Below are 13,862 nucleotides of genomic sequence, written 5' to 3'. Positions count from 1 at the left end.
TGCCAGTCACGCGCGGGGCGGGCCGGGCGCGCGGAGGGCCGCGGAGGGGCCGGGGAGGGGGCGGCACGCGCAAACCCCAGAGGCGGCGGCTCGGGGCCGGGCCCGGGCGGGGAGGGCCGCCCGCGCGCGGGAGTGAGAAGGTGGGGCCCGGCTCGAGGCCGCGGTGGAGCCCGACCCCGCGACGACGCGGAGGCGCCGGGGCTGCACCGCCAACCCCGCGCGCCAGGGCGCCGCGCCACGCTCTCTGGGGCGGCGAGGCGGGGCTGCTGCGCGAGGCCACCGCCCGGGGCGGGGGTGACAAAGGCCCGCGCCCGGCCGCGGAGGGGCGGGGTTAGGGCCCTCGAGAACGCGGGCTGCGCTCCTGGGGGCGGGGCGCGGGCGGGATCCCCGTGACGTCACAGCGGGTCACCCCTCGGGCGGGGCCGGCGCCCGGCGCCCGGCAGTCTGGGCGGGTCGGGCGCGCCAGCCGCACCCTGGCTCCCATGGCGGCGACCGGGGAGCCGGGGTCGCCCCGCGAGGCCCCTGCGGGGGAGCCCGCGCCGCCCGCGGCCTGCCGCTTCTTCCTGGAGGGCCGCTGCCGCTTCGGGGCCCGCTGCCGCCAGCCCCACCCCGGGGCGCCGGCGCCGGCGCCGGCCGCGGCGAGCCGCGGGGCCGAGGCCGCGGCGGACGCCGAAGCCGGGGCCAAGAAGCCGCCGCTGCGCACGGCCGAGGCCGTCATCCAGCGCATCCGCTGGGACCCGCGCCTGGACCCCGCCGACTTCACGGTGGGCTACGTCGACCGCTTCCTGGGCGTGCGCGAGGAGCCCTTCGGCGCCTTCTGCTGGGACGAGCCGCTGGCGGCGCTCGGGCCGGGCGTGCTGGCCGTGCCGCGGCACCGCGTGCGCTTCTTCCGCCACCGCGGCCGCCTGGTGTGGGACCGCGCCTCGCGCACCGACCTGGTCTTCGGCTCGGGCTCGGCCGCCGGCCGCGGGCCCACCATCCTGGACGTGCTGGACCGCGGGGGGGGCGCGCCCGGGACGGCGGAGGCCCACGGCGGCGGGGCTGGGGCGGAGGGCGCGCCCCGCACCGACGAGGCGCAGGACGGCGGGGGCGCGCGGGCAGGCGCCGGAGCCGGAGGATCGCGAGAGCCGGCGCGTGAGGAGCTCGGAACAGCCCCGGCCCAGAAAGGCGGAGGCCCCGAAGCCGGGTTCATGGCGTGGCTGGCGACGAAATCCCCGGAGCATGAGCTGAGCGGGGCCGGAGGCCAGACTTTCGGGGGGACACAGCCAGAACGGGCGCGGGCTGTCGCGGCCATCAGGGCTGAAGAGCCAAGGGCCGAGGCCCCAGGGTGGCCCGCGGGCGAAGGCCCCGCAACGGAGTGGGGTCTCGAGAGCTCCGTGAGCCGGGCCTCCGCCCCTCGGCAGCCCCGGCCCTCGCACTTCGTGGCGCTGATGGTGACCGACCCTGACCTGCAGGCAGCAGTGGCCAGGGCCCAGGAAGAGCTGGTCCGAGCCTCGCCGGCCTGCGAGGCATTCAACGTGCCCCCGCAGGCCCTGCACCTGACGCTGGCCCTGCTCCGCCTGGCCGGCCCTGGGGAGGTGGAGGCTGCGGTGGGTGCCCTCAGACGGGTGGTACCGGGGCTTCAGGCACCCCAGAGGCTGAGCTTTAGGAACCTGGAGCTCCTGAATCCCCACGTTCTCTGTGCCCCACCTTCCCCCTCCCTGCAGAGCATGGCCCAGGAACTGAGCCAGAGACTGGAGGCCCAGGGCCTGAGAGTGCTACAGCCCCCAGAAGGGCTGCATCCCCACCTCACCCTGGCCAAGGTGCCCCAGGGCTCCCCAGTATGCCTCCCCAAGCCCGAGCTCAGCCCCAGGCAGGAGCTGGGCAACCAGCCCCTGGGGAAACTCTGGCTGTGCCGCGTGGGGAGGGCAGGCGACACATACGAGCCAGTGGCAGAGATCCCCCTGGAGGGATAGTCCAGACCCCACGGGACACCTGTTGGCTCTCAACCCCCACAGAACACAGGACCGGGACCCAAAGGAGGCCCAGGCCAAGCAGCGGGACAAGTGTGCTCTCTCTCACTCTCTCTTTAATTTTGGTTTCTCTCAAGCTTCAAATGGTGCTCAGAGCTCCAAGGAAAAGAATGAAGAAGGAAAGGGGGGAGGAGGGGAGGGGGCAGAGGAGAAACATCTGGAAAAAAAGCAGCCTGACAGTCCAGCTGTTTGCAAACGCATTGCACGCCCTCCAGTTACATGGCAGAAGAGGGAGGGAGGGAGGGCCGAAAAGAAAAGGGGAGGAAGAAGAAAAAATAACTGAAATAAACACACACAAAAAGAAAAGAGAAGGAAACATGACGTGAGCTGGTGATCCATGGAGGTGGGAGGGGAGGGAACTGCTTTACCTGTGCTGAACCGAGGGAGGAGAGGGGCAGGAAGAGGAGGGAGGGGAGGAGGAAAAAAACCAGGAGAGACATTGGGGGTGGAGGGAGGAGGGACACGAGACAACTTAATACAACTGCAGCTGAGGCGGCCGGCCGGCGAGGTCCCGCGAAGGCCTCCGGGTCCTCGGAGCGCTGTGGCGGTGGGGATCTGGCAGTGGCGATGGCGTCGGCGTTTCTGGGGTGGGGGGCCGAAGGCAGGGCACAGTCTCTACGTGGCTCCCCTCACCCCAAACACTGTGGCCCCGGAGGGCTGGGCAACAAGAGTCTGTGGAGAGGCCGAGGAGGCGGCGGCGGGCGGGCGTGCTGGTGTCCCCACCGCAGCGGGCACGGGCGGAGCGGCCGGTCCTCTTCCGCTGGCCCCCAGCTTGGGACAGGCCAGCGTGCCGGGTCGGGTGCCGGAGTACAAGCTCGAGAGAGAGAGAGAGAAAACACTGAGACAGCATTAGTGGAGGTGCCGGGTGGAGAGACGAGCCTACAGACCGTGCCCCCCACCCCCCGCTGTCCTGCCCCCCTCCCCCCATCCCGACCCTCTGAGACCAAAAATAAAAATGTAGAAAAAAATCTCTGTACAGACTCCCCGGTGGGAAAACGGGGGCAGGGAGGGTGGCTCTTCCTGGAGCCCACTCCCCACAAATTAATTTACAACCCAAGTCCATGGCTCAAAAACAAACTCCGCAGAGGCAGCGCTGTGGGGCGCAGCCCTGCCCCCCCCCCCCCCCCCCGCCCCGTCGCGGTGCTCAGAAGGCTGACAGCTGCGCCAGGCTGAGGCGGCAGTCGATGCTGGCGTTGTCCGGGCCCGTGTAGGCCAGGCCCAGGGGCTCTAGGAAGGCCCGGCAGGCGGCCTCGCCCTCGAAGGCCAGCTCGGCCTGCAGGTAGGAGACGGGCAGCGCAGGGCGGAAGCTAGGAGACAAGAGGAGAAGGCGATGAGGGGGGCAGCGGGCAGGGGAGGGCCCCACAAGCAGGTGGTGGGTGCCCCCCATTCGGGCACCCAGAGGGTTTCCTCAGTACGTTACCTGCCAACTCTCACCCTTAGCCCACCACCCCCCTCAGGGGCTTGGGGGGGCCCGGGTGCCATGGCGGGCCCAACGCCGGCTGCGCCCCCCCTTACCCTCACTTACCTGTGCGGGAAGTGGGAAGGTGAGGGGGTAGGAGGGAAGGGCCCAGCTGGCTCCTCCACTGGCTTGAGGGCTGAGCAGACCCTCAGCACGGGGCCCGCTGTGGTTGAGGGGCAGGGGCCAGACAGAGACCCACTCCACTGTGGGCTCGAGGGAGGTCTGACAGCTATCTAGGGACACCCCTCAAGGCTTCCTGTGCCCTGCCTGGAGTCCAAGTGCCTTCTGGAAGGCCCCAAAGTGTCTCAATTCACAGAGACTGCAATTTCTGGTCCAACAGGAAGACACTGAGCACAGCCCCAGCACAGGAAGCTGTTAGCTCCCTCGCTGAGTTCTCCTGCTTGGGTGTCATCTGCCTCTATCGACACACAGAGCAGAGCGCCCCAGAGACAGGCACCTGCGGTGTCACCAAGGGAGCAAGAGGCACAAAGCACGTGACCGAGTCCTGCTTGCTGCCCCTGCTTCACTGGGACCCTAGGGTCCCTGACGGAGCCCAGCACCTCATCTGCATGTGGTCTCTGGACGCCCACTATGGGGGGTCTGGGGGGGATGCACGTGTGTGCCAAGGAATGGCAGTGTCACCTGCGCAGGTGGGAGGTTATGTGGGTAAAGGCCAGAAATGGGCCAGGGCCCGCTTCCACAGGGCCCATTCCTGGCTGCATCCCCCATTATAGCCAGTCACCAGCCTGTAAGCAGCACAGTGCCGTCGCGACCCTGCCCTCAGGGCTGCCGAGGATGGGTCCGTCCCATTCCCAGGTCCCCAGCCCAGCCCCGTGCACTGGCCTGAAGGCTCTACCCTGACCCGCTGTCTACCATGGGCCCGTCCTGTCACTCTCAAATCTGGGCTGAAACCAGGCCCTCGAGTGATGTCTTCCCAACCTCGAGCCAAAGGCAGCTCCAAGCAAGCCGTCGCCTGGCTTCCAGCTGCCACCTGACAGCAAGGCCCCCTTGGGCCCACTGATGTCTCTCCGGGGTTCTCACTACTGGCCAGGCTGACATGCGGAGTCAGATGATTCCTGGTGGGGTATCCAGCCTCCGAGGCTCCCCCCTCACTAACTGCCAGGCACCGCCCTGGTTGCCTAATGTCCTCTGGGATACAGAGAACCTTCCATCTAACCTGAGCTGAGAAGCCCCGGTGGACACACGCAGGGCCTGTCACCAGGCCTGGAGCACCAGGGTGCTCAGGACACCACCAGACGGGCTGTTTCCCTAACTCGTCACACTTTCATGGTGACAGCTCAAGGGGGAGCGGGGCATGGTCCTGCAAGAGCAAGGCTGTCTGCTCCGGCTTGTCTCCACAGAACAGGAGCACGGGGACAGAAGTCAGGAAAGGTGGAGAGAAACCTCAAAGTGGGGGGGCCCAGAGGAAGGAGGCCGTCTGGGTCTGGGTGACATGAGCAGGAGTAACAGAGGCCGAGAGTGGAGAGGGAGCCCAGAGTCGTGTGTAGAGAGGCGGAAGGAGAGTCGGGGGCCTGGAACAGGGCAGGGAGGCTGTGCGCAGGACAGCAGCAGGGAGGAGGACACAATGGGAGAGGGCAGGACGTGAGGGAAACAGGCCAGCGCATGGGCCGGAGCAGGCCTCGTGGCCAGGAGTGAACAGGGACGAGGGGCCAGCGGGGCCGGTACAGCAAGGCAGAGGGAGAGCTCAACTGCACATACGTTTTGATCATGGCCTTGAGGGCGGCCTTGCGCTCCCGGTCTGCAAACTTGTCCACGAGGTAGCCAGACATACAGGGCGCATGACAGTAGAGCCGGAAGAAGCGGTGGTAGTTGCCCAGAGCCCAGGCTGCCCTGAGCGCCAGGGCGTGGGCCACACAAGGGTCCGTCTTCAGCTCCCGCGTCAGGTACGCCAGCTCCGTGGTGATGTCTGGCCGAAGACCAAAGGAGGTCAGCGAGGTGTCCCCGGGGCTTGGCAATCACCCGTCCAGGGACGTGCCTCTCACCTCCCGAGTTCTTGGTGAAGATGTAGTAGAGGATCCGGTAGGCAGTGAATTCGCCCACGTTGCCTGGCACGTTCTCAGCATACAGTGACTTGAGCTGTGTCTGGCACTGGTTGAACTCTTCGTGGTCACCCTAGAGGGCGAGATGGGGAGTGAGGCCAGGAAGGGGTGGCAGGGCCCAAGGGGGCTGGGTCAGCAGACTCACCTTCTCCAAGGCGATGCGGGCGTGGGTCTCATACACCTCCACCGTGAACTCGGTGCGGACGCCTTGCACCTGAGCAGAGGAGAAGGCAGTCAGGCCAGGGTGGGGGTGGGAGGGCCACCCACCAGCGCAGGGGTGCTCCAGCCCGCGCCTCACCGTCAGGTCCTGCCGGATGGACTTCATCTGCTCGCAAGCGAAGGCGTAGTCCTGCTTCTCCTTCCAGTGTGACTTGACCATACACAGGGATTTTTTCAAAACCTGGGAAGGGGACCCGACTCAGACGCTGGGACTCAGGCAGGGAGAGGACGTGCTAAAGCCCATCGCGGTTGCGCTGACTCAGTGATGTGACGTGAGGGCTGTGACCGCACACCCACCCAACCACCTGCTACCAAGTCAGAAACCCCCAAAGCACAAGACCAGAGCGACGACTGCCAAGCCGAGTTCCCCCCGCAGGCCTGTGTGCTAGACGGAGGACTAAACAGGGTTCCACGCCTACGCAGGGCATCAGCCTCCCGCGGTCCCTAGGGCCCTGGCCTAGCAGGCAGCTTCCTTCTCCCTATGTCCTGGGTCATAGAGGTGCAGAGGCTGAGCCAAGCTCCCACAAGGCCACCAGCCTGGACTCTGGCTGGAAGAGCTCGTCTGTCTCTAGTTCACTTTGGTGCCCAAGGCTCTAGGGCCTCTGGCCAGGCCCCACCCGCCCCCATGTCGTCTTCGCTGTCCTGCCTGAGCTGGTGCCGGGACCTCATGGCAGCACCAGGCTTCACGGAGACAGACCTCTCTGGCACTTACTGACACGGGGCGCACGGTGGACGGGTCGGGGGCACAGGTGAGACGCAAGTAGTGTTTGGTGATGTCGGGGCAGGTCCCCACAATCTGCAGCTCCTGCCAGTCAGGGTCAGCCCCACTGCTCTCCAGGCTGCCCATCTGTAGCACCAGGGGCTCAAGGCGCAGGCGGCGGGAATGTCCATGCTGGAAGCGGGCTGCCCGCTTCTGCTTCTTCAGCTCACGCTCTGGGTCCTCACACTCCAGGGCTGCCATCTTCTTGCGGCTGCGCTTGGTGGGAGCTAGATCGTGCCTGGGAGGAGCAAGGGGGTGACGGGGCAGGGGGTGCACCCTCAGCCATGCTGGTAGCCAGTATGGACCTCTCCAGTGCTCCCCAACACTCCAGCCCTGCTCTTCCTCCAGAAACACTGGCCCCAGGCCCTCCTCCCTGGTCGCCCACCCAAAGTCTCACCTCTTCCCACGCTGCGCCCGGCCTCGGCCCGATCCATGTGGGCCCCCCGACCACCCCGGCCCTTGGGGGGCGGGTTCCTGCGACCCACAGGGTGACACTCGTTCCCCGAGTAGGAGCTGTCAGAGTCCGAGTGGGAGGCACTGCACAGAAGTAGCAGGAAGGTGAGGCCTCAGGAGCCACCCCCAGCCCTGCCCCTCCCACCAGGAGCCCTCGCACCTTCGGCGGAAGTGGCGAGTCGGGGACCGCGAGGAGGAGCGGGAGCGGGAGTCCGTGCTGGAGGAGGAGCTGTTGTCCTTCATGAAGACATTGCGGTTGCCAAACTTGGCGAAGCTGCTGCCCCGGGCTCGGCCAGCACCCCCAGCCCCTGGAGTCCCTCGCTGGGACTGGGCACCCCCGCCCCTTGTCGCTGAGCCTGCCCCCCTGGGAGGGTGAAGGCTGCTAGGGGCCTCCCACCGCTTCTTCTTGGGGCTCTCAGCCACAGGCTCCCGAGTCAGCCTGAGGATATAGTAGGGCAGGACATCACCAACCCAGCGCCCCACAGCCCCCACGTCTACCAGCCCCCCGGGACGCACTCCCTTGGGAAGAAAGGGCACTTACCCAGGCGACTCAGCTAACACAGCGCAGAAATGGGGCGAAGCCCAGGTGTTCTGTGGCTGGCGGGCGCCCTCTGCGCTGAGGAAAAGGCCTGCAGCGCCCCCTGCCCTTGCTGGGCTGATGTGAATCCCAGCAACTCCTGGGCCTCAGCTCCAACCTCCTGACCTCCCTCTTCCAAGACCCCATTCTCCTGCTCGCTCCTCTGCAGGGCCCCAGGCACCTAAGACTGCATCTCCAACCTCTGCACAGGGCCCACCACCCCGGCCCCCTCCCAAGCTCACCCCGGCAGAGGCTCCCGGCTCCAGTCAATGGTGTAGGCCGAGCCGTCCTGGAGCCGGGCCTGTAGCACCTCCTTGAGCAGCTTCTCCGTCCGGTCTTTGTCCTCCTCAGACTCACAGGCCGTGAAGCAGCGCTCCACATACTCTTTCATGTCCTGTGGCCAGTCGTCAGGCTTCCCAGACAGGCTCCCCCTGGGGAGGGCAGATGTGTGAGGCAGCAGGGAATAGCTCGCCGGTCACCGCTCACCCTGAGTGGGCCCACAGGCCAGACACCTGAGCTTTTTCTTCCCTCTCCTGGCGATCTCAAGGACCACCCTCCATCTTAGCACCCAGAGCGCAGACCTGCCAAGGGACGGTTCACAAACAACGGGGACAGCACACGCGCCAGTTCACCTGTGGTTCTGGGCCTTCTCGGGGTTGGGCTGGGGGCCAAAGCTGCCGTGCTGGCCCTCTGAGGCAGGGCTGAAGTTCTGGCCGGTGACAGCAAAGGGCCGTTTCTGAATGTTGAACTTGAGACCACCAGTTCCAGGGGCCGCTGTGAGGGCAGAAGCTGGGGTCAGGCCTTTCTAGGCCTGCCGGGGGGCTATGCACCCCAGAAACAGCGGCCAAGGTGCCGAAAAGGGCCCCAGTGCAGCCACAACCTTGGCATAGCCCCAGGACAGCTGAGACAAGGACCAGCACCACCACGAACTCCACCTAGGCGTTCTGGAAAGTCTTTTTCCCAACCCCATCCCTCTTTCCACACCCACAGTGCCCACTCACGCTTCATGCGGTTCCACAACTGCTGGCCCTTCTTGGGCTTGGCGGGCTCAGTGTAGGTGTGGGGCCCGTAGGCCTGGCCTGAGGCGGGCCCTGCCTGGCTGTGCTGGGTGGCAGGAGCTGTCCCAGGCTGAGGGCCGCTGCTCAGTGTGTGAGCCCCGTGCGGGGGGTTAGACGGCTGTGGGGGCTGGGCTGCAGGCAGCTGCTGGGGGGCTGCCTGGTAGGACATAGTTTCATCCATGCCAGGGACAGGGGGCTGTTGAAGGAAGCCAGAGCTGAGGGCAGGCGCTCAGCCCACCAACTGCCCTCACCACCATGTCCACCGCTCAGCCCTTCATGACCTCATGCAGCCTGTCGTGCTGAACCTCGAGAAACTCTGAGGGACACCCTTTCATCATCCCCTTGTTACAGCGACAAGACTCAGCCCGAGACGCGGCAGCTTGCTCCGGCCCGGCTGGCCCATGCGAGCGTTAGATCCGCTTCCATGTGAGCCCTGCCCACCTGGCGCTGCTGTCCGAGTGCCACCCAGCCAGTCGCCACTGGCACTGAGGACACTGGCACTGTCCTCACAGACAGAACCCCATAATGAAGAGATCCCCACACCTGACAAAGCTGGCTGAGATGCAGAAGCCCCGTGACTCGTCTCCATGCCTCCAGCCCCGCCCTGCATGTGTGTGTACATGGGTCATATGGGCGTGTGCGCGTGCAGACAGGGCAAGACAGACTGCTTTACACCAGTGGCCCCAACATCACCTCAACACTCATCCCGGGGCCTGAACCCAACCTGTCTTCAAACACTACGCTCTGTCCTTTTCATTCTCAGCGCCGCTCAGCAGTAGAGAAAAGGTGGTGGCGGGGGAGCTGCTTTGACAACACAGGCCGTCTCCACTACACCCCCGACGACCTTACCCTGCCGGAGCAACCGGAACGGGTAGGGTGGTTACCTGGTTCAGTGTCCCTTGGTGCTGGGGTGCTGACTGCTGCTGGGGGGTGGCTGAGCCATAGGAGCTGGCCATCCCGTACTGGGAAGGGGAGCCGTAGCTCTGATACATGCTCTGCCAAAGGCACAGGAAGGCAAGGGTTAGTGGCGCCCAATTCCTTCCCTTAAGTCTAGGCCTGAGCCCTCACTCCTGCCCACAAGCCATGACACTCTACTAGGCTCACCCGCTCCCCTTCCCTCCACTGCAAAATATATAAAATTTGTGGATGTTAAAAGAAAATACACAATAAAAGAAAACCCCAATCAACTCCGTATTTCACTTTTCCTAGTTTTCCAAAGTATCTCTCTACCTAACGACTATTTGTCCAGTTCTAACTCCTTTAACTACTACAAATGGAACCAAGAAAAAAACAAAAACCCCTGCTTTAAAGCCGTTCACACAAGCAGAGCTGCAAACACGCAGGTAATAGGCAGAGAGGGCAGGCCAGACAAAGAAACAAAGTGGCGGAGTGAGATGTGAGATCAAGGCTTTAAATTAGAGCACAGCACATAGCAAGTGTGGGAACATGGGGGGCTGCCACCGAGCAGTGGGTGTGTACCTGGCATCTGGCTACTGGCAGGGCTCTGTGGCAACTGTGGCAAAACCAGGGAGAGCAAAGGTGGCCAGACCAGGGAGGCGGGGTGTGGGGGATGGTAGGAAGCTAGCAGTTCTCATGGCTGTCTTCAACCATCACCTCCCCCTAGCTCCCCACTGATATTTGCCCCCCTCCATCCCACCCCCCCCCAGCCCATACCAGGCCCCCACTCACCACCGGGTAGTAGTAGCTGTAAGGGTAGGCATAGTTGTACTGCTGATACCACTGGTAGTACTGCTGCTGCTGCAGAGCAGAGGCTTCTGCCTGGGACACGTACTATGGGGAGAGAAACCATGGGCTGGCGGCAAAGGAGCAGGCCTACTACCGGCAGCTGACAGTCAAGGAAGGGAGCTGGTCCACCTCACTCCCAAGAACCACCATCTCCACCAATAAATGAAGCGCCCTGAGGAGTGAGAGCATGTCTCCCTCTTTGGGTCAGTTCCTGGGGACAAGGAGCACATGGGGCCCTGGGTTCTTCAAGCCAACAGACTTGGTGTCCCCTACTCCAAGGCTCCTAATTGCCTTCAGAGCACCCTGTGCTGGGGACACGGGGAGTGTCCCTCTCCAAGACCCCCACGCAAGCGACATTCTCACTTGTGCATTGGCCACAGGTCCATTGCTGCTGGCCTTGGCGGAGCTGCCGGCGGCCCCTGCCTTGCTGATGCTGGCCAGGGCCTGGCGGGCCTTCTCCCACTCAGGGTTCTCGTGCATGGGGGTCTCCAAGCCATTCTCTCTGCCTGCCCCAGCCACCATGCTGTACTGAGAGGACCTGCAGAGGGGAACCGAGTCAGCCTGTTCTGCCCATAAGGTGAGCCAAATACAGGCAGGTACGCAGCAGAGTTGAATCTAGCTCTACCTCTACCTGCTGGCACCTAAATTTTCTCATTGAAGACACACAGGTAACCTCATACCACTTCAGGCTTCTATGATGTGTATGTGACAGACCTACCTGAGGTATTTTCAGGTGCCCAGTACACAGTTCTTAAAAATCAAACATCCACAGACCTTAAAAATGAACCTGATGCCTAGTAGGTCCAAGTGTTTTATGAATCAATGAATTTTGGCTGATTATCACCCTACACTATTCTAGGAATTAGTAAGTATTAACAGAAAAATAAGAGACTACTAAAGGCTGCAGACTACCTTCCCATCCCAGCTGATGGGATGAGTAACAACTTAGTGAAACAAGCACTGTGCTGTGAAAATGAAACCGCAGCTTGGGGAAGGTCTGACCCGCTCCTTGGTACCTTCATCCTTGTGGTCAGAGGAGGGCCTCATCCCCACCCCAGGGACTATGAACCACTTTTGCCACACCTTGTGAGGGCCCAAGTCAGAGGCCAACACTGCTTCCTCTCACATACCCTCCCCGCCAGCCTCTGCCCCTCTAGGCCCACTAACCAATCCGTGCTACGTTGATCACCCACGTTGGCCGCCATCTGGACCTTGGGGTGTAACGGGTGGGCCTCGGGAGCCAGACTGCTTTTTCTGTCTAGTGAGAGAAGAATCTGTTAGAGACTGAAAAAAAGAGTAGAAACAGGTTACCAAGTGGGGAAGAGAAGAGGGACTCATAAGCAGCCAGGCAGTAAGAGAGAGTCTGAGAAAGTCACTGAGGTACAGAATGTGAAAAGGATTCCCGGTGTGAAACAAAAGGGCTACGAGAGGAGGGGAAGACCTTGCCTCCTAAACACAGCTCTCTAGGTAGAAAATGAAGGCTCTTTCCAAGAGGGAGAGGATGTGAAACCTATGTGAGAAAGAGGGGATTTGAGGGAAACCCTGAGATGGGGGGGGGGAGGGGAGTGTGGGGAGTCCTCAGTCAAAGGGAAGGAGTCTAAAGAATTACTGAGGAAACCGAAAATAGGGACACACTAATGAGCAAAGTCTGAGTGACCCCTGAAGGCTGTGAACACTGGAAAGCTTTCCACGGGGAAGCAGAAGAGAGAGAGAAACCTGAGAAACCTGAGCAGAATTCTGGAAGATACTTCGGGCATCAGGGAGAAGCTGAGGATGTGCACAGGAGAACCCCTGAAGGGAAGAAATGAGTCCTTAGACAGCTCTTAAGAGAATGAGTTCAAAAGACCTCGGAGGAGGAAGAAAACTCCTAAATGGATGGTTCCAAGAAGCTGCTAGGTTGGCAGAGAGGGGAGCAGCCGTCAGCCCGAGGCGTGGGAGAAAGCTTTGCGGCGACCTCAAGAGAACCAAGACTTCTTTAGGAAGAGCAGGGTGGAGGTCGGGGAGAAAGCAGGACCGTGGAGGCAGGGCCCGACGGCCTAAACCTGAGGGTCGTGCGGCTCAAATGGGAGTCCCGCGGGAGAACCGAGTTCTACAAGTGAGGGGCCGACAACAGGGAGAAGCCCTAGAGGAGAAACCAAGTGGCATCAGGGGAAGGGAACAAGAAGGGAACAAGGGCTCCTGCGCAGGACGGCCGGGGAGCTCCGGCGCAGGAAGGAGACTGGGGAATAGGCCTGGGCAGGGGCCGGGCCGGAGGGCGGAGACTGGAGCCGGGCGCGGAGCCCGGGAGGCGAGGGGCACCTGGCCGACACGCAGGCCCGGGAAGGCAGGAGGCCGCCGGGTGGAAGAACCCGCCGATCCCGAGAGAGGCCCGGGAAACAGCGCCCGGGCCGCGCCGCGCGTGCGCACCACTTCCCGGAGGAGCGAGAAATCCGGAAGACGAGGACCCGACGGGGGCAGCCCGTAGCCCCGGGCAACGCCGTGGAACCGCCCCGTCAATGGCAGGGTGTGCTTAGGGGCCTAGGAATTCCGAGGGGGGGGTAGAAAAGGCCCACTGCGCAGGCGCGAGTGTAAGCGGCCGCGCGCCCCACCTCTGGTGCGCAGGCGCCGTGGGGCCCTGGCTGCGCCCCACCCTGTCGACGCTCGCGCTCGGCGGCCGTTGCTGCGACGGCCGCCGAGGCCTCGGGAGCCGCGAGGCCTAAAGCCGAAAGGAGACGCCGTCTCCGCCCGCCCGCCCGGCCGCCGCTCCCCACACTCACCTTGGCCGCTCGCCCCTGGGACTCGTCAGCAGCGGCCCAAGGCGCTAACGACGCGGCCGCGGGACTGCTCGCGACCCGGCAGGCTCCGGTCTTCCTAGGGCTGAGACGTCCGGACCGCAGCGTTCTGACGTCACACGGAGGCCGCGCCCCCCGCCCCCGGCGCTGCACAGCCAATGAACGCCGCGCTCGGTGCAGGAGCCCTCCCGCCTACGCAATGACGCCGGGTCGCTTTAAGGCCAGCCGGAAGGCTGGGTGGGTACGGTGGCCCTGAGGGGACATGCGAGGCCGAATTGACAGGCCCTGTTTGGGCTGGGTCAGCAGGAGCCGTGGTTATTCTTAGGCCTAAGCTAGGGTGCGGAGTCCGTGCAGTTTGTGGCCGCGCGGGGACGGGAGCAGCCTCCACCGGGAAAGGGAGCCGCCCTAGGGAAGGCCCACCTGGCGGGAGGGAACGCGTCTGCGGATCTCAGCGGGGACGCAAGGAGCTGGGGGGCCGTGGAAGGAGCCAGGGGTTGTGCTGAACCCAAGAGGGGTGAGGCCTCAGAGGCTGCGATTAGCTGACCCTGAAAGGCCATTGATGCCCTGCCTGGGAATGGCGAGGCCTCTCTATACACGCGCCTTTCTTATCTTTGAGCCTTTCCAGCCTGTAGCCTGTTTCCCTCCGGGGGTCTAGTTCAGGGACGGGTCACTGGCATCATAGCCGGGTGATTTCCTTCCGCTTTTCCATAATGAACTTTTCTGTTGATAATGATGTATTATTTTGTT

General features: G+C 63.5%; 2 protein-coding genes across 2 annotated transcripts; one reads left to right on the top strand and one right to left on the bottom strand.

Annotated features, from left to right (window-relative positions):
- Nucleotides 1-482: 482 nt before the first annotated feature.
- On the top strand, nucleotides 483-2,356 carry LENG9 (leukocyte receptor cluster member 9). Its single transcript, XM_037515607.2, has one exon. The coding sequence runs from the start codon at nucleotides 483-485 to the stop codon at nucleotides 1,953-1,955; it is 1,473 nt and encodes a 490-aa protein (XP_037371504.1). The 3' UTR covers nucleotides 1,956-2,356.
- Nucleotides 2,357-3,151: 795 nt separating this feature from the next.
- Nucleotides 3,152-13,230, bottom strand: LENG8 (leukocyte receptor cluster member 8). The gene is given in 17 exon segments (XM_037517194.1): nucleotides 3,152-3,319; nucleotides 5,191-5,398; nucleotides 5,475-5,604; nucleotides 5,677-5,745; nucleotides 5,830-5,931; nucleotides 6,463-6,748; nucleotides 6,908-6,938; nucleotides 6,941-7,047; nucleotides 7,124-7,402; nucleotides 7,783-7,971; nucleotides 8,173-8,314; nucleotides 8,542-8,794; nucleotides 9,483-9,593; nucleotides 10,288-10,389; nucleotides 10,708-10,882; nucleotides 11,512-11,602; nucleotides 13,101-13,230. Coding segments are annotated over 16 exon segments (2,385 nt in total). The 5' UTR covers nucleotides 11,550-11,602; nucleotides 13,101-13,230; the 3' UTR covers nucleotides 3,152-3,156.
- Nucleotides 13,231-13,862: the final 632 nt, after the last annotated feature.

Source organism: Talpa occidentalis, unplaced genomic scaffold, assembly GCF_014898055.3.
Source record: "Talpa occidentalis isolate TD23 unplaced genomic scaffold, MPIMG_talOcc4v2.1 talOcc4.17, whole genome shotgun sequence".
Taxonomy (NCBI): Eukaryota; Metazoa; Chordata; class Mammalia; order Eulipotyphla; family Talpidae; genus Talpa; species Talpa occidentalis.
Note: the sequence above shows the minus strand (reverse complement) of the source record. Positions and strands in the feature narration are given on the sequence as shown.